Here is a 19,199-nt window from a genome sequence, read left to right on the forward strand (position 1 = left end):
TACGTAGTATATTGCCCAGCCACGTAGTATATAACACAGCCACGTAGTATATAGCACAGAAACGTAGTATATAGCACAGACACATAGTATATAGCACAGACACGTAGTATATAGCACAGACACGTAGTATATTGCACAGTCACGTAATATATTGCACAGCCACTTAGTATATTGCCCAGCCACGTAGTATATTGCCCAGCCATGTAGTTTATAGCACAGACACGTAGTATATAGCACAGACACATAGTATATTGCCCAGCCACGTAGTATATTGCACAGCCACGTAATATATTGCACAGCCACTTAGTATATAGCACAGACACATAGTATATAGCACAGACACATAGTATATAGCACAACCACATAATATATTGCAAGCCACTTAGTATATAGCACAGCCACGTAGTATATAGCACAGCTGCATAGTATATAGCACAGACACGTAGTATATAGCACAGACACGTAATATATTGCACAGACACATAGTATATTGCACAGCCACGTAATATATTGCACAGACCGCGAGACCGCTAAGTCTTCTGGGTAATTTCGCAATGCATCTCTGGGAACGGAAGATGGCGGCAGGCGCGAGTGCATCGTTGGACGATGGAAGGTGAGAATAGTAGGTTTTTTGTTTTTTTATTATTTTTAACATTACATCTTTTTACTATTGATGCTGCATAGGCAGCATCAATAGTAAATAGTTGGGGACACACAGGGTTAATAGCAGAAGTAACGGAGTGCGTTACCCGCGGCATAACGCGGTCCGTTACCGCTGGCATTAACCCTGTGTGAGCGGTGACTGCGGGCAGTATGGAGCGGGCGCAGGGAGGGACTAATCGGACTGTGCCCATCGCTGATTGGTCACGGCAGCCATGACAGGCAGCTGGCGAGACCAATCAGCAACGCGGGATTTCAGTGATGGAAGTTGCAGACAGAAAGACAGACAGACAGACGGAAGTACCCCTTAGACAATTATATATATATAGATTGTCATTTATTCCCATATATATTTTGGCAGACTTACCAATCATGAGCATGTGATATAGAAGTAAAGGTAAATCACTTATAGGGTCACAACGTATGTTAATCTTTTTTTTTTTAATCGCGACTAACATAAACTAAAGGTGTGGCTATTGCGTCTGGAGAGAAAAATGAATAATGCTTAACGCTGATGTAAATATGGCTTAATTTTACCTTACGCTTCTAATTTACTATGACAGTAAAACTGAAAAAAATGCTTTGAATTGCTATGAATAAAAATGAGATCCACTGTTGTTGATTGCGCAGCCCTCGAAGTGCATCACTTAAAGGGTTCATGAATTTCATGTGATACAAAAGATCTTTAAAATACAGACTGTCTTTTCTTTAGAGGAAACTGGAGACATTAGAATTCAGATGAAAACGAACTGAACTTATTTGAATTATCATCCCATGACACAAGCTGCACTTCCAGATACCCTTCACATACCAGCATCTTGCCTGAGAGCACAGCCATCACAGCGACGACACGAGCGACAGGCTCTTATGTCCTAATTTTCATTGTGTATATTCCAAGACAACATCATCCTGGCACAATCAAGCTGGTTTACATGCGATTGTTTCATGATTGCTGACTTCAGATCTGTTTCACTGGTAGAGAATATGAATGTAAAGTCCCCAGCTATTGATTATTGGGAGGCCAAACCGACCTCTATGGAAGCAACAACTTGTTTAAAGAACTTTCTATCAGGACATTCTCCTTCCTCAGCTCTTTTCATATAGATTCCATATATACAGTGGGGCAAAAAAGTATTTAGTCAGTCAGCAATAGTGCAAGTTTCACCACTTAAAAAGATGAGAGGCGTCTGTAATTTACATTATAGGTAGACCTCAACTATGGGAGACAAACTGAGACAAAAAAATCCAGAAAATCACATTGTCTGTTTTTTTATCATTTTATTTGCATATTATGGTGGAAAATAAGTATTTGGTCAGAAACAAACAATCAAGATTTCTGGCTCTCACAGACCTGTAACTTCTTCTTTAAGAGTCTCCTCTTTCCTCCACTCATTACCTGTAGTAATGGCACTGGTTAAAACTTGTTATCAGTATAAAAAGACACCTGTGCACACCCTCAAACAGTCTGACTCCAAACTCCACTATGGTGAAGACCAAAGAGCTGTCAAAGGACACCAGAAACAAAATTGTAGCCCTGCACCAGGCTGGGAAGACTGAATCTGCAATAGCCAACCAGCTTGGAGTGAAGAAATCAACAGTGGGAGCAATAATTAGAAAATGGAAGACATTCAAGACCACTGATAATCTCCCTCGATCTGGGGCTCCACGCAAAATCCCACCCCGTGGGGTCAGAATGATCACAAGAACGGTGAGCATAAATCCCAGAACCACGCGGGGGGACCTAGTGAATGAACTGCAGAGAGCTGGGACCAATGTAACAAGGCCTACCATAAGTAACACACTACGCCACCATGGACTCAGATCCTGCAGTGCCAGACGTGTCCCACTGCTTAAGTCAGTACATGTCCGGGCCCGTCTGAAGTTTGCTAGAGAGCATTTGGATGATCCAGAGGAGTTTTGGGAGAATGTCCTATGGTCTGATGAAGCCAAACAGGAACTGTTTGGTAGAAACACAACTTGTCGTGTTTGGAGGAAAAAGAATACTGAGTTGCATCCATCAAACACCATACCTACTGTAAAGCATGGTGGTGGAAACATCATGCTTTGGGGCTGTTTCTCTGCAAAGGGGCCAGGACGACTGATTCGGGTACATGAAAGAATGAATGGGGCCATGTATCGTGAGATTTTGAGTGCAAACCTCCTTCCATCAGCAAGGGCATTGAAGATGAAACGTGGCTGGGTCTTTCAACATGACAATGATCCAAAGCACACCGCCAGGGCAAAGAAGGAGTGGCTTCGTAAGAAGCATTTCAAGGTCCTGGAGTGGCCTAGCCAGTCTCCAGATCTCAACCCTATAGAAAACCTTTGGAGGGAGTTGAAAGTCCGTGTTGCCAAGCGAAAAGCCAAAAACATCACTGCTCTAGAGGAGATCTGCATGGAGGAATGGGCCAACATACCAACAACAGTGTGTGGCAACCTTGTGAAGACTTACAGAAAACGTTTGACCTCTGTCATTGCCAACAAAGGATATATTACAAAGTATTGAGTTGAAATTTTGTTTCTGACCAAATACTTATTTTCCACCATAATATGCAAATAAAATGATAAAAAAACAGACAATGTGATTTTCTGGATTTTTTTGTCTCAGTTTGTCTCCCATAGTTGAGGTCTACCTATGATGTAAATTACAGACGCCTCTCATCTTTTTAAGTGGTGGAACTTGCACTATTGCTGACTGACTAAATACTTTTTTGCCCCACTGTATATAAGCAGAAAGTAAAAATGTTTATGACTTCTATCAGGAACTGCATTTCCAAGAATGGTGATTTTATATATAATTGCGTTGGGTTAGTCGTAGTTGTAGTATAAGATAATAAATATTTTTTGCCCTTTACTTATCAGGTGCTAATAGTCAAGAAAATATAATAATATAAGTGACGTGACATGAATGGGCCTTAAAGGGAATCTGTCAGCAGGTTTTTGCTATTTAATCTGAGAGCAGCATAACGTAAGGGCAGAGACTCATTCCAGACATGTAACACTTGCTCAACAGCTTGCTGTAGTTTCAATACAATCAGTGTTTTATCATCAGAGGATTAGAAATGCAGGACTAGGTGGGGTGTGCAAATCAGTCCAGCTAATCTGTGTAACCACCGCCCCCACTACTGATTGGCAGCTTACTGACAGTGCACTGTGTACACAGGAAGCTGACAATCAGGGGTGTATGTGCTGTTATAAACAGCTCAACATTCATAGCACTGCTACATCTACAGCAGTGAAAACAGGGATTTTATCAAAACTGCACTGAACAGTCCAGTAAGTGACACATCGCTGGAATCAGGCTTTCTGCTTCTATATCATGCTGCTCTCAGATTCCATAGCAAAAACACATGAAGAACGTAATAAATTAAAAAATAGAGCAGAAAAAAGGCAGCTGTATTTCCCAACACAGGTCAGAAAACTAATGCACTTACAGGATGCAGCAGGCCCATGATCAAGGTGGGGGCAACACAGGTACCATCTAGCAAATCATGGAGGGGGTGATTGCTTAACATTAGAATTGCACACGTATGAGGCTTGTATGGGGTGCCAGTAACACACATGTAGTGCACAGTATCTGGCTTCCAGCCTATTAGTAATGCTCATACATCTTCCATACTAAAAACCTGCTGATAGTTTTCATTTAATGAGCAGTAAAATATATTATATATATTTATATACCGTATATACTCGAGTATAAGCCGACCCGAGTATAAGCCGACCCCCCTAATTTTGCCACAAAAAACTGGGAAAACTTATTGACTCGAGTATAAGCCTAGGGTGGAAAATGCAGCAGCTACCGGTGAATTTCAAAAATAAAAATAGATGCTCCTTACCGTTCATTATGGCCCCATAGCTGTGCCATATAGTGCTCTGCACCGTTCATAATTGCCCCATAGCTGTGCCATATAGTGCTCTGCACCGTTCATAATTGCCCCATAGCTGTGCCATAGAAAGCTGTGCACCGTTCATAATTGCCCGATAGCTGTGCCATATAGTGCTCTGCACCGTTCCTTATTGCCCCATAGCTGTGCCATATAGTGCTCTGCACCGTTCATTATTGCCCCATAGCTGTGCCATACAGTGCTCTGCACCGTTCATTATTGCCCCATAGCTGTGCCATATAGTGCTCTGCACCGTTCCTTATTGCCCCATAGCTGTGCCATATAGTGCTCTGCACCGTTCATAATTGCCCCATAGCTGTGCCATATAGTGCTCTGCACCATTCACTATTGCCCCATAGCTGTGCCATATAGTGCTCTGCGCCGTTCATTATTGCCCCATTGCTGTGCCATATAGTGCTCTGCACCGTTCATTGTTGCCCCATAGCTGTGCCATATAGTGCTCTGCACCGTTCATTGTTGCCCCATAGATGTGCCATATAGTGCTCTGCACCGTTCAGAATTGCCCCATAGCTGTGCCATATAGTGCTCTGCACCGTTCAGAATTGCCCCATAGCTGTGCCATAGAAAGCTGTGCCATTGCTGCTGCTGCTGCAATAAAAATAATAAAACACATACTCACCTCTCTTGCTTGCAGCTCCTCGGCGTCCCGTCCCGGCGTCTCTCTGCACTGACTGATCAGGCAGAGGGCGGCGCGCACACTATATGCGTCATCGCGCCCTCTGACCTGCACAGTCAGAGCGGAGAGAGAGGGAAGACAGAGCGGCGCCCGGCGTGTGGAACGCAGACAGGTGAATATGCGATACTTACCTGCTCCCGGCGTCCCGCTCCTTCCCCCGGACAGCTGGTCTTCGGTGCCGCAGCCTCTTCCTCTGTCAGCGGTCACCGTTACCGCTGATTAGAGAAATTAATAGGCGGCTCCGCCCCTATGGGAGGTGGAGCCGCCTATTCATTTCTCTAATGAGCGGTCCCACGTGACCGCTGAACAGGGGAAGAGCTGCGGCACCCGGAGACCATGGGACTGCAGGGACAGCGCCAGGAGCGCCGGAAGCTGGTAAGTATGCCTCAGCGCCCTCTCCCCCTCACCCGCCGACCCTGCCGCCGACCGTGACTCGAGTATAAGCCGAGAGGGGCACTTTCAGCCCAAAAATTTGGGCTAAAAATCTCGGCTTATACTCGAGTATATACGGTATATTTTTATATATTTTTGGTCTTCTTTGTAGCAGCCAATTTTTCTTTGTATTTTTTTCATTTGCATTATTTTTGCAGCACTGTTTTAGGATACAAATAAATTACTGTTTCAATTTATAAATATTTTTGTAATTATTACAATTATTTTTTTTTGTTATAGGAATGTCATTTTAAAATAAAAGATTTTTTAGATTTTTTTGCAATGGAAACCTTTTTTTTTTTTTTTTTTTTCTTTTTTCTTTAATTTTGTAGCTATGTTAGATATATTAATATATTTTTTTACATAATTTGTCCCCCAAGAATCATAAAAAGATCTCCAGGGAACATTTATTTTTCTTTTATCTCTGCTATGCCCCTTGTGATTGGCAGTTCTTACAGAAGCATCGGTGGTGCCGATACCGCTATACATTTCATAACACATAGGACTCGCTCACACTGTTGTAAAACACAGCCGAGCGATATGCAATGTTTTATCGGATAGCTCTCGGCCCAATGTTATTCTATGGGGCAGCTCAGATCTGCCATTATTTTCTCATGCCGCTTTGGCATGAGAAAACAAACGTAGCATTCTGTGCGAGTGCATCCGAGAATTGGATCGCACTTGCCCAGACAATTGTATGGTGAGTGTGAAACATCGGACTGCACTCAGAAGTCATGCCGGCAATGGAGGAGACGGAGAAATTATTTTCTTTGTCTCCTCCACACCTATGCTTCAAGTCTCTCATGTGAGAGGTTCGGAGCACAGAGCATGGATGCTTGGCTCACACTCGAAGCACAGTTTGAGCCGAGTGTCACATAGTGTTGCATAATCAGCCCCGATTCTTTTGCATGAGAGAACACATGTTCATGTTTCCCTGGACCCAGACGCAGTAAAAAACTGACATAGTGGAGGGGGTTGAGAAACTTTTTTTTCTCCCACCTCTGAGAGAATCAGATCCCACTCTGATCCAACTCTGATCCCACTCTGATCCAACTCTGATCCCACTCTGATACAACTCTGATCCAACTCTGATCCATCTCTGATCCCACTCTGATCCCACTCTGATCCCACTCTGATCCCACCCTGATCCCACCCTGATCCAACTCTGATCCAACTTTGATCCCCCTCTGATCCCACTCTGATCCCACTCTGATCCAACTCTGATCCCACTCTGATCCCACTCTGATCCCACTCTGATCCCACTCTGATCCAACTCTGATCCCACTCTGATCCAACTCTGATCCAACTCTGATCCCACTCTGATCCCACTCTGATCCAACTCTGATCCCACTCTGATCCCACTCTGATCCAACTCTGATCCAACTCTGATCCCACTCTGATCCCACTCTGATCCCACTCTGATCCAACTCTGATCCAACTCTGATCCAACTCTGATCCAACTCTGATCTCACTCTGATCCCACTCTGATCCCACTCTGATCCCACTCTGATCCAACTCTGATCCCACTCTGATCCAACTCTGATCCCACTCTGATCTCACTCTGATCCCACTCTGATCCCACTCTGGTCCCACTCTGATCCAACTCTGATCCAACTCTGATCCCACTCTGATCCAACTCTGATCTCACTCTGATCCAACTCTGATCTCACTCTGATCCAACTCTGATCTCACTCTGATCCAACTCTGATCTCACTCTGATCCCACTCTGATCCAACTCTGATAGTCATTGGACTAATTTTCTTGGATGGAAAAAAAATGTTGTCTGCACCTGCCCTAAAGGAAATGTCAGAGGGAACAGTGTATAAGGTACTAAACCACAAACACTGCAAGGCATGGGCATCTGCATTCACAAAGTGCACATTGTATTATATACAGTTATACGAGGGACATGTAAACGGACACTTGAAAAGCCCAACGACAACAGTAATATGGAATTTTCTGCCTCCTGCAGTCATTTTTTTTTCTTGGCAAGCTCAGACTTTCTATTTGCACAGGATATACGTATTTCAGAGCTATTAGAGTAGATTAATGACATTGGATTATTAATGTGAGATTACCTAAAGATGATAACGAGCATACAGTCCAAGTGATTAAATATTTCATGGCTAGAAGAAGGTATTGCAAAGCTTTCAGAGCCATGAGAGAAAATTAAAGTGGAAAAGCTTGACTGACTCCAGTCCAAATGCATCCTTTTATTGAAAATAACAGATAAAATATACATCTTAAGCATCATTAAAATAACCAGCTGCAAAAGACCAACCACGAGCACAAAGTGTAACCAAATACAATTAGTTTGCAGATGTGGGCAGAGAAAGTGTCTCCATGGGGAAATATCAGGCACTGTCACCAGATCTTTCCACTTGCCCACATAAACAATAGTTGTCTATACAGTAATTTACCAGCGTGGCTGTTTGTAGAAACCTCTTCACCAGCTGATACAATATCACTTCCCCGCTGCTTTACGTGTAAACTTTCTCATCTTATATCCATGGCTATGATCCCTTGTTTTCACCACTTGATTATGCTACTATTCTACAAAGTGGCTTTTTAATCATAAAACACAAGCTGGTGACAAGTCTTTTCAATTACTTCAGTATGATCCTGCCCTGTAATAAAAGCCTGGCGCTTGTTAGCGTTCGTACACTTCCTACATAAACGAACGAGTAATGCTATCATCTTACTCACTTATTGCAATGTTTACAGTAAATTAATTGAAGTAGCGGATTATATGCCGGAGATTTCTTTTTTTTAGAAATATGTTCTAGTACACAATTACGGTATTTTTTCCAGATATACCCGACTTATGATTCTACGTTTAGTACAATATATATTTCTGCTATGCATAAAATACATTTAACAAATTCTTGATCCAACTTAAGGCCGGTTTCACACGTCAGTGGCTCCGGTACGTGAGGTGACAGTTTCCTCCCGTACCGGAGACACTGACACACGTAGACCCATAAAAATCAATGCATCTGTGCAGATGTCATTGATTTTTTGCGGACCGTGTCTCCGTGTGCCAAACACGGAGACATGTCAGTGTTCGTGGGAGCGCACGTTTTACACGGACCCAATAGAGTCAATGGGTCCGCGTAAAACACGCACCTCACACGGACATTCTCCGTCTGGGGTCCGTGTGCGTGCAGGAGACAGCGCTACAGTAAGCGCTGTCCCCCCCACATGGTGCTGAAGCCGGTATTCATATCTTCCCTGTAGCAGCGTTTGCTATAGAGAAAATATGAAGAATAGTGTTAAAAATAAAGATTTAGGTGTCCGCCGCCCCCCCACCCCCTGTGCGCCCCCCCGCTGGTCAGAAAATACTCACCCGCTCCCTCGCTCCTTCCTGGTCTGGCCGCGCCTCCTACTGTATGCGGTCACGTGGGGCCGATCAATTACAATCATGAATAGTCGGCTCCGCCCCTATGGGAGGTGGAGCCACATATTCATGACTGTAAATGATCGGGCCCACGTGACCGCATGCAGGAGAAGCCGCGGCAAGACCAGGAAGGAGCGACAGCCGACGGGGGACCCGGGTAAGTATTTTCTGACCAGCGGGGGGGCGCACAGGGGGTGGGGGGGCGGCGGACACCTAAATCTTTATTTTTAACACTATTCTTCATATTTTCTCTGCAGCAAACGTTACTGCAGAGAGGATATGAATCGCAGCTTCAGCACCATGCAGAGTGGGTACCACACGCTCCGTGTGGTACCCACTCGCCATACGGGCGGCACACGTGTGCCGCAGGTATGGCCTCCGTGAGTTCCCAGGCACACGGACACGGATAACTCCGGTACCGATTTATTCCGGTACCGGAATTATCTGGACGTGTGGGACAGCCCTAATGCAGATTTAAAAATAGGCTGCAATACACAACACGGGTCACACTATACTGAATCGCCTAATGAAGTGGTGTTTACAGGGATAAAGAGATTTTCTGCCCCCGAAATGTAGATTTTAAATGTATTTTTTGGTGGATTTTTTACTTACATTAATGTATTTCTGCCTAAAAAGATCTTTAGCAAAGCCTTATTAAACATTCTGAACTGATTGACTTCAACAGCCTCTATGTATCACAGTACATAGCAGATTACAGAATGAGTTAACAGAATAATTTCACTACACATCGGCTTTGAAGATTGTTCAGGAGAAGAGAGATAGAGCTTACAGTTCCTGCTTTGAGAATGAGTTCTGTGACAAATTCACTGCATTCTCCTACAGTATGTATAGCTCTGGCAAAAATTAAGAGACCACCACATCAAAACCCTGTCATGGGCAGCCCAATCTCCAGACCTGAACCCCAATGAAAACCTCTGGAATATAATCAAGAGGATGATGGATAGTCACAAGCCATCAAACAAAGAAGAACTGCTTACATTTGTGCCTGATGCAGTATGAAAGACTGGTGGAAAGCACGCCAAGACGCATGAAAGCTGTGATTAAAAATCATGGTCATTCCACAAAATATTGATTTCTGAACTCTTCCTTACTTAAAATGTTAGTATTGTTGTTTCTAAATGATTATGAACTTGTTTTCTTTGAATTATTTGAGGTAATAAAGCACAGGTTTTTTTTAAATTTGATTTTAATTTTGACCATTTGTCCTTTTCAGAAAAAAATTCAAAATTTATTGCTTGGGAATTCGGAGTCATGTTGTCAGAAGTTTATAGAATACCATATATACTCGAGTATAAGCCGACCCGAGTATAAGCTGAGGCACCTAATTTTGCCATGGAAAACTGGGTAAGCTTATTGACTGGAGTATAAGCCGGGTATGTATTGTCCTCTCATTCCTATCCCGGTATGTGTGGTTCCCCCATCCTGTCCTGCTCTGTGTGGCTCCCCCTGTTGTATGCATGGTTCCCCCGGTCCCATCTTGTATGCATGGCTCGGCTTCCCCACTCCCATCCTTGTATGCATGGCTCCCCTGTCCCATCTTGTATGCATGGCTCGGCTCCCCCCTCCCATCCTTGTATGCTCATGGATGGGCTCCCCCATCCTTCTCCATCCTCACCCATCCTCCTCCAACCTCCCCGTCCTCCCCCTGTCAAAAGCACCCTCCTCACATGGTCTCTGAATGTCACTGCATCTCTATTGTCCTGGTGTGGCAGCTTCTTCCTGTGCTGAGCAGTCACGTGGTACAGCTTATTAAGTTCATGAATATGCGCTCCACGCCTATGGGAGTGGAGCCACGTCCATATTCATGACCTTAATGAGCGGTATCACGTGACCACTCAGCACAGGAAGAAGCTGCCAGGCTGGGACAGAGATGCAGAGACGGAGATGCAGCAACGGAGGGTGAGTATTGAGGTCTTCTGGAAGCTGGCGGCTGCTTTCTGGACCATGACTCGTGTATAAGCCGAAGTGGGCATGTTCAGCACAAAAAAATGTGCTGAAAATCTTGGCTTGTACACAAGTAAATATGGTAAATTAACATTTTACTGAAAAATATACCTATAAAGAGAAAAATCATACAAACTGAACATTTTGCAGTGGTGTCTTAATTTTTTGCCAGAGCTGTATGTGATAAATAGAACCTGTAGAGGCCAAATGATGGAAATTTTACAGTGAAACCCTACTGCAAAAATGCATAGGCCATAGCTAAAAATACATGTAATTAAATTATAAAATGACCCTAATGGTGTCCATATTTTTAAAATTTCAGAGTCCTCATAGTTCCCACCTTGATTATTGTCCTCCTCCATTGCTTCCTGTTGTTATCACAGTGCAATGATTTGTTGTTCTTCACACAACTATAACTGGCCATACACATGAGATGGCTGTTGGCCAAATGGCAGATATAAATGGTCCCTTTCTCACTATGTGTTGGGGGAGAATCAGCAGGACCTCACATCACATGACGAGCAGCCACTGGGAGGTTCTAATATACATGGGGGCATAAAGTCAGTCATTGCAATGATAATAACAATCAGCAGATTTCCTGTGATTATTGGGATGGAATTGGTGTCAAATTTGAAGTAGTGTTTAATTATATTTCACTTTGAGCCTATAAGAATAGTTTTTTTAGGATCTTGGAAACTCATTACAGTTTGGGCCCCAATTCATCAAAGTATTTTTGCCAGAATTCTGGTGAAAACATTTTGGTAAGTCGCAAAAATTTTGCACAACTCGAGGTTGCACAAAAATGTTGTGACTTTTGACGTTTTCAGTCCAGTTTTGATCAACTCCACCAAAACGTTGGATGCTTGGGTGCTGCTATGATGAGCTGTGACATACGTTATGCCAGAAATCTTGCTCCACTAGTCAGACACGCATGATTCATTATGACATGTATGACAAGGGTTTGACTCCAACACGTCCACTCCTCAGGACTGGCGTTGTTCAAGCGGGCCTTGATGAATCGTGGGACATGGTCTTCAGTTATCCAAGTTACAACCTAAATGAATAAAACTTTATATATGACCTTATAACGTGATATAGGTACAAATTAAAAGGGACTTTTCAGTTACAGACAATGCTACTCAAAAGGACCTTGAAGAATAAGTAAAAGCAGCAGTGTCAGAAGGTATGTCCACAGAACTCTGAATCCATAACTGTAAAGCCTTGAGAGAAACACGTTATATCAAGTTTCGTTGACAATGGTGCCACTGCTTGGGTCCTGTGTTCAAATCTAACATGTTCACCGCATGTTTGCATTGGTTTCCGCCTGGTACTTCAGTCTCCTGTCTCACTTCAAATATATTAAGGTCAAATTTCTTTCTGTTCCATGTCTAAAATAGGATAAGTAGACTGTGATCAACAGTCTTCATTAGACACAGGGATGGATGAGAATGGTGACAGTCCCAGTAAAATGTATAAAGATAATCATGTCTTCCTTATTGTTCTCTTGGACATGGTTAAAATTCACGTGGAATCCATGGAGTCCACTATCAATATGACTGTATGAATTGGCCACATTTCTTTTCCATCTTCTTGGTTTAGATCCTTCATCTTTTCTACAGTTGCCTCCCCAATTATATGACTGGACTCAGATAAGGCATTTAGCATAATATCTATTGAAGATGATAGAGTCAGTCATTAAGAATGCCTCATTGAGAAAATATATGAACTTTCTTTGTGGTTAACTATAAAAGTGAGATCAAAAGACCATGGTTATGACCATAAATTGCTGCTCTTCCCATCACAAGCACTCATAGAGTAAATTACAAGCCGCGTGCAGCAGAAACCCTGGAATGCATACATTACATTTTCCCTGCAGGACATTTACATAAAGGCTGTAGTCTATAATGCTGGGCATCCACATAAAGCCTATAGTCAATTATTGATTTTAAAACTACAAAATGTAATTTAGAAACAAAAAACGTGACCAAAGAAAACTTCTTACATGTTTTGAAAAGCTGAAATGATCCTAAGGGTGATTCTGTAAAGTGGTTTCTAAGCATTTTTTCAGATCTCGCAAGGATTTGGCTGTGTCTTTCTGAAGCTTTTAAATACAGAGTGTGGTGTCTGATGTTCAAAACTTAAACCAATTATTTAATTAGACAGGCAATTTTTTTTTTTCAGTTGGTTTAATAATAATTATATTATACGTTTGATGGTCAACATCATTATCAAAAATTCTAACTTTTTATTGAATTTGTAACTTGTGGCTGGTACTTTAATATTCTAAAATAAATAGCAAATCTACAATAATGGCTACGTACGCCACAAGTATCATCCAAAACATATATTTCTTTATTGATTACATTGTAAGGAAATAACATTAAAAGCAACATAATAAAACTGAAAAAGGATCAATAAATGGGCAAAATTAAAAAAGAGGGGCATGGGTCTCCTATAAATACATTTAAAAATATATATCTATATTTCTTCAATATCGGCAATATGCAAAAAACTATCAATTGCGATATTATTGATTAGATGATAAAAAGTGCAAAGAAATATAATAGCGTAAATGCCCAAAGTAAAAAAAAAGTGTTTTGTGCATAGATAAACAATATAAATATGTTTTAGAATAAATACAATTGTAATTAATCATAATTGCCCAACACACGTTTTGCCATTTCTTCATCGAGGAGTAGCAAATCACACATTAGGCTTTTTTTTTTATATTTTATGTTTAAAATGGAAATAATAAAGAAACACATGTTTTGGATTAAACTTCTGGTGTATTAAACAAAGGGAAAAAAATGCAATTTCAGCTCATTCTTGTATGGAGACAAAATGTGATGAGCCAGGTGGTGCCCGGAATGGAGTAGGCAGCCGATCCCAAAGAATGTAGAAAAAATGTATCCAGTACTCATCCCAAGCTTCAATAAGAAATTGCCATTTATTAGATTCAGTAAGAATCAAAGGTAGAAAACTGTAAAAACAAATACTCTTGTATTGACTGTTAGGATGGGGTCACACTTGCGAATGCAATGCGAGAAACTCGCACAAGTCTCACATCAATACCCGGCACTGCCGCAGGTGCTCAGGCCCGGAGCGTGCAGCTGCATAGAAATACATTCCGGTCCCGAGTGCCGGCGGCAGTGCCGGGCATTGATGAGAGAGACTCACGCAAGTTTCTCGCATCACACTCGCAAGTGTGACCCCGGCCTTACGCATTTCATTTGTTAGGACCAGTATTGACGCACCCTCATGACAGGAGCAAATCTTTTTATGCCAGACAATTCAGATGGATTTTACAGTCATGACTAAAGGACCCACAGGCTATGGTTTGAAACGTGTAACGGTCTACACACGTATTTTTTTTTACATTTCTTTGGTTTTTAATTCATCTAATAAATGGCAATTTGTGATTGAACTTTGGGATGAGTGCTGGATATATACTTTCTGCATTCTATTGAAGACAAACAGAAGGGAGTAATATATACAACAAGCAGGTAAATAAGATATAAGGCTTTATTAAATCATTACAATAAAAAATCAATCAATGTCACATATACCAAAAACAAAATAAAAGAAAAAAAAGGACAACAACAACCAGTATATTGAGCATAGGGCGCAGGTCCACTGTATGACCATGGTGAGCAAACAGAAATACTTAGATTTAAATAATCATGTGCAAATGCTAAGCGTCTTTCATATATTATTCTCCTATAGAATTGCCTTATATAGAGTTCCTAGCAGCAGTACATATTAATGAAATAAAGTATATGCTCACCCATAATTAGTCCGGACTGTCCCACGACCTGTGACGTGCGTTTCGCGTAATCGCTTTCTCAAAGGGGAGGTGTTTTTGGTATATGTGACATTGATTGATTTTTTTTATGGTAAGGATTTAATAAAGCCTTATATCATATTTACCTGCTTGGTGTATATATTACTCCATTCTGCTGGTCTTCAATATGATTTAATTGAAGTAGCGCACCTATCATAATTTATTATTGATTTCTAGGAGAGCTAAACCCTTGAATAATGCTCTCAGCCAGATACGGACTGGGACTGAAATTCAGCCCTGGCATTTGAAATCACACAGGCCCATGCTGTCACTGTCCCCAAGCACCAGATGGGATATATTACTAATATTACCCTGGATGGAGGAAAGCAATATTTACTACAAGACCAATGTTTCTAATGATACCCATTGCGTGCTGGAGTAAGTGATGGAGTCAGCGACTTTGTGCTTCGTCACAGCTCATAACAGTATGGGTGTCTTGAGAACACAGATTCTGTTAACATCACAGCAGACTAGGCATCCCATGACCAGACAGGCCCTTCTGGCATTTGCCAGAATTGCCAGATGGCCAGTCCGGGCCTGCTCTCGGCTATTGATATAAGTACGTGTTTTTTGATTATTGTGTTTTCTGCATTCTATGTAGTAATTTATTTGCATAAAAATAAAATGTCTAAAATAGTACTGACAACTAAAATATTGCAAATGCTGAAGATTCTGCGCAGCTGAACTATCTTTTCTATGGAAATATAAACATAGACTAAAAAATTAGACCTCATCTCCAAATTTAGCAAAGATCACGAACCTCCAGATTACAACACACGATTATATCACCACCAGCTTAAACCTATTAAACATGGACCATACAGAGTTCTCTGTTTTAAAGGGAAACACTGAACAAAGACAACATTTGCCATCTCCTAGACTGTAGTGAAGACATAACCAGGCTTAAATAGATGTATTGTTCTGATAAGTTATTAAGGAGACAGTTTCAACTTTGTAATGAACTTGTTTGCTCATCAAGTCTTTTTATCGAGACCCTTTCCATGCACTGAGACCCTTGTCAATGCTATAGTAATGCTGGATAATAAACAAAGAAAACTGTTGATAATCAGTCACAGCTTCAGGAGCATACAGTAATGTCATTTATCTAATGGTTTTAATCACAAGATCTACTTCAGATTTTGATATAAACGTGATTATTTTCTAGTAGAGTTGGGCTGATCGATTTACAAGACCTTGGTTCGTCGGCCAGGACAGTAGTCTAGGATATCTGGCGTGGCTTTTGATTAACTGGAATGGCGTAACATCATCTGTGCATCACGCAACAATGATGACTTTGCCCGTCTAATCAAAAGCCGTGAAGGGGAACCCAGAAAGGTAAGAGATTAGAGAGACTTCATCCAGTGGCCAGAGACTATTGCATTAGCTGATCGACCAGAGACCCACAAATTTATACATCCAACTCTGACATATAGTATATTTATATGGAAAATATTCGCTCTCATTATCATGTGTGAGGCTGTGGCCTCTGATACAGCTAGGGGGCGCTGTTTGTTCTCCCCAGAATGTGCATGCAGACAGAGGAAGTCCATAGGTGTGCATGAGGGTCACGGATTTCCGGTCTGGGTTTTCCAGGTGGCTGAAGGCCACAGGTTTGTGTGTGTTTAAAAGCCCTGCAGTAAGGGGTATGGGTGTGTCAGGCCGTGCAGGTCGTGTCAGGCCGTGCAGGCGTCTGGCCAAGTGAGGCCAGGTGTGTGAGGTGCACGTCAGTGTCAGTCTGGTGTGTGCTGGTCTGCAGAGTGCATGGAGGCCAGCAGAGCCAGCACCCAGGGCAGCTGAATAGCCTGGCACCCGCAGCGTACACAGAGATGCAAGTCATCCATGGTACTGGTCTCGGATGTGGATAGTCCTGTGCCCGGAGGTGGACAGTCCTGTGCCCGGAGGTGGATGTCCTGTACCCGTAGGAGTCAGATGTGGACAGTCCTGTGCCCGGAGGTGGATGTTCTGTGCCCGGAGGTGGATGTCCTGTGCCCGAAAGAGGACTAGCATGTGCAACGATTGCAAACAGGTGGATATGGTGCCCGGCTGCTATCCGGAGGATATCCTGAACTGTGTACGACTGTGTGAGTAAAGAGTCTGTAAGAGACTTTGTCTTATTTGTACCCGGCTGCACTCCAGAGGATAAAGAGTGCAGTGCGCTGAGTGAGTACAGAGACTGTGATACAGCGATGCAGGACACCCACGGGAACTAGTCAGAGGAGGGCTGGCGTGAGTAGTGTCTGCAACATATGAGGCTGTGTGTATGGAGACGTATAGAGTCTGAGATGGCGTGCGGTCGCCCAGGGAAACTGGACAAGGGAAGTCTGGCCTGTTTAGGGACCGCAAATCTAAAGCCATGTGATATGTATTGCATTGAACTGGTGTAAACTGATCACTGAAGTTATGTGCATTTATGTGAACTGGACTTTAATGCTGTGAAGAAACACATTAAAAGAGACTTTTGTGTTTGAATTTGTGGGTCACTGCGTACGAAGCTACTACAGCTTTACACATGATACATTTTATTTTTTCCAGACTCCCCAAATAACTCTTAACATCTAACGCTTATCCGGAACTTAAAATAACTGTTAAATAAAGATACCAGATTCCAGTCTGTAGACTGGCATGAATCTCCACAACTGGCTGATGAAAGTGACCATTCATCACTCTATTGTTAAATCGACTGTCATATCCCAATGGAGACACACATTTTCACCAATAATGCCAGCTACTTGTTTCATTTATTCAAAAATCATAAAAGGATTTTCCTCCTTTGACTTTATTTTTTATAGAAACGAACCCGCATATTGTAAAATAAATTCTATTTGCCTTTTACCAATCCCAGCCTTATCTAAGGCTGCTCAGGTCTCCCACCATTCTCCATACTTCTTTTCCATGATGGGCACGACAGCTGCAGTGAATCACTGCCCGAAGTAGTGATTGGCTGCAGTGGTCACATGTCCACATGATCGGAACAGGATATGCAAAATTGGTTTCTGTATATGCTTCTGTGGATGGACACTGAATACAGCTATAATATGCCTGTCCTAGCTGGAAGAGGAAACATGGAGACCTGGGCAACTTTGGAATCAATAAGATGGGTATGCTATCTTCTTTATTTTAAGGATGTTAAGGACCATTTATTTAAAACAAAAAAGGGCAAAACATTATTTTACCGTAATTAAGACTGGAAACCAAAAATGAATTATAATTAGCAAAAAAAAATAAATATATAGTACGTCTATGTCACTGCTACTACTAGAACCGAGAATTATAAAATGCTAATTACAATCATAATAATCTGTAAAAACTCAAACAGATTTAAAAAAATCACAAATGTGCCTAATGTTTTCATAACAAACTTTGGACAAAGGTCCTCAATTTATTGATTGTTGGTAATTGTGCCTATCACTATTATGGAATCTGGAAGGTGAATGGTCTTAGTCTGAGATAAGCCTATCTAGGTGCTAAAGTGGCCACGTGGGTGAGGGGCCTTTTGGTGACAGGTAGTGATGAGCAAGTGTGCTCGTTACTCGAGTTTTCCAAGCATGCTCAGGTGTTCTCCGAGTATTTGGGCGTGCTCGTAGATTATGTTCGTGTCACCGCAGCTGCATGATTTGCGGCTGTTAGACAACCTGAACATGCAGGGATTGCCTTTTTGTTAGAGAATCCCCACATGTATTCAGGCTGTCCAGCAGCCGCAAATCATGCAGCTGCAGAGACAAAAACATAGTCTGTGAGCATGCTCAAAATACTCAGAGAACACCCGAGCATGCTCGGAAAACTCGAGTGACGAGCATACTCGCTCATCACTACTGCCAGGCTCTCCCTGTTGCGGATCCCTCAGGGTCTCCAGCACTCTATATGCTTCTATATGGCACACTGCACAGTACTGACATTGATGCTGATCTATGGCAGCAGCTTTGGCTGCTCTATAACTGTAACATGATGGACTTTGGCCAATTCACGCGTGCGGTAGATCAGGAGAGTTACCTTTAACCCTCTGCACTGTGATTGTCAGTTATGTGTAACCTAATAAATTCATACACACAAATGTGCATTTATGTGCACACACATGTTCTCTCTCATTTTAGATTAGTTTCTGGAATTTTGGCAACTCTCTAATTATTTTTGTCTGGAAAAAGAATTTAGGTTTCCAGTAATTAGTCAATTTGAGCAGGTTAGAAAATACTGAGATCTATGAATTACCTGCACTGGTGCCTGCACCGCTTGTGAGGTCCCCACCCATCAGACCACCTAAGAATTAAAAAAAAATGGCATAGTCAGCATTGCTGCCATTCACCACAGATACCACATCTTAACTCA

At 42.2% G+C, this 19,199-nt stretch overlaps 1 protein-coding gene across 20 annotated transcripts in view; it reads right to left on the minus strand.

Moving 5' to 3' along the window:
- Positions 1-19,199, minus strand: part of MEF2C (myocyte enhancer factor 2C) — a 356,157-nt gene that overhangs the window by 36,538 nt on the left and 300,420 nt on the right. For 13 of the 20 annotated variants that reach the window (XM_077288831.1, XM_077288814.1, XM_077288784.1 and 10 more), the window contains one exon: positions 19,083-19,130. The exons of the other annotated variants lie outside the window; for them this stretch is intronic. In XM_077288831.1, the coding sequence (XP_077144946.1) occupies positions 19,083-19,130 (48 nt within the window). The remainder of the gene's footprint in view (positions 1-19,082; positions 19,131-19,199) is intronic. 20 annotated transcript variants of the gene reach the window in all.

This window comes from Ranitomeya variabilis, chromosome 1 (genome assembly GCF_051348905.1).
Source record: "Ranitomeya variabilis isolate aRanVar5 chromosome 1, aRanVar5.hap1, whole genome shotgun sequence".
Classification (NCBI taxonomy): domain Eukaryota; kingdom Metazoa; phylum Chordata; class Amphibia; order Anura; family Dendrobatidae; genus Ranitomeya; species Ranitomeya variabilis.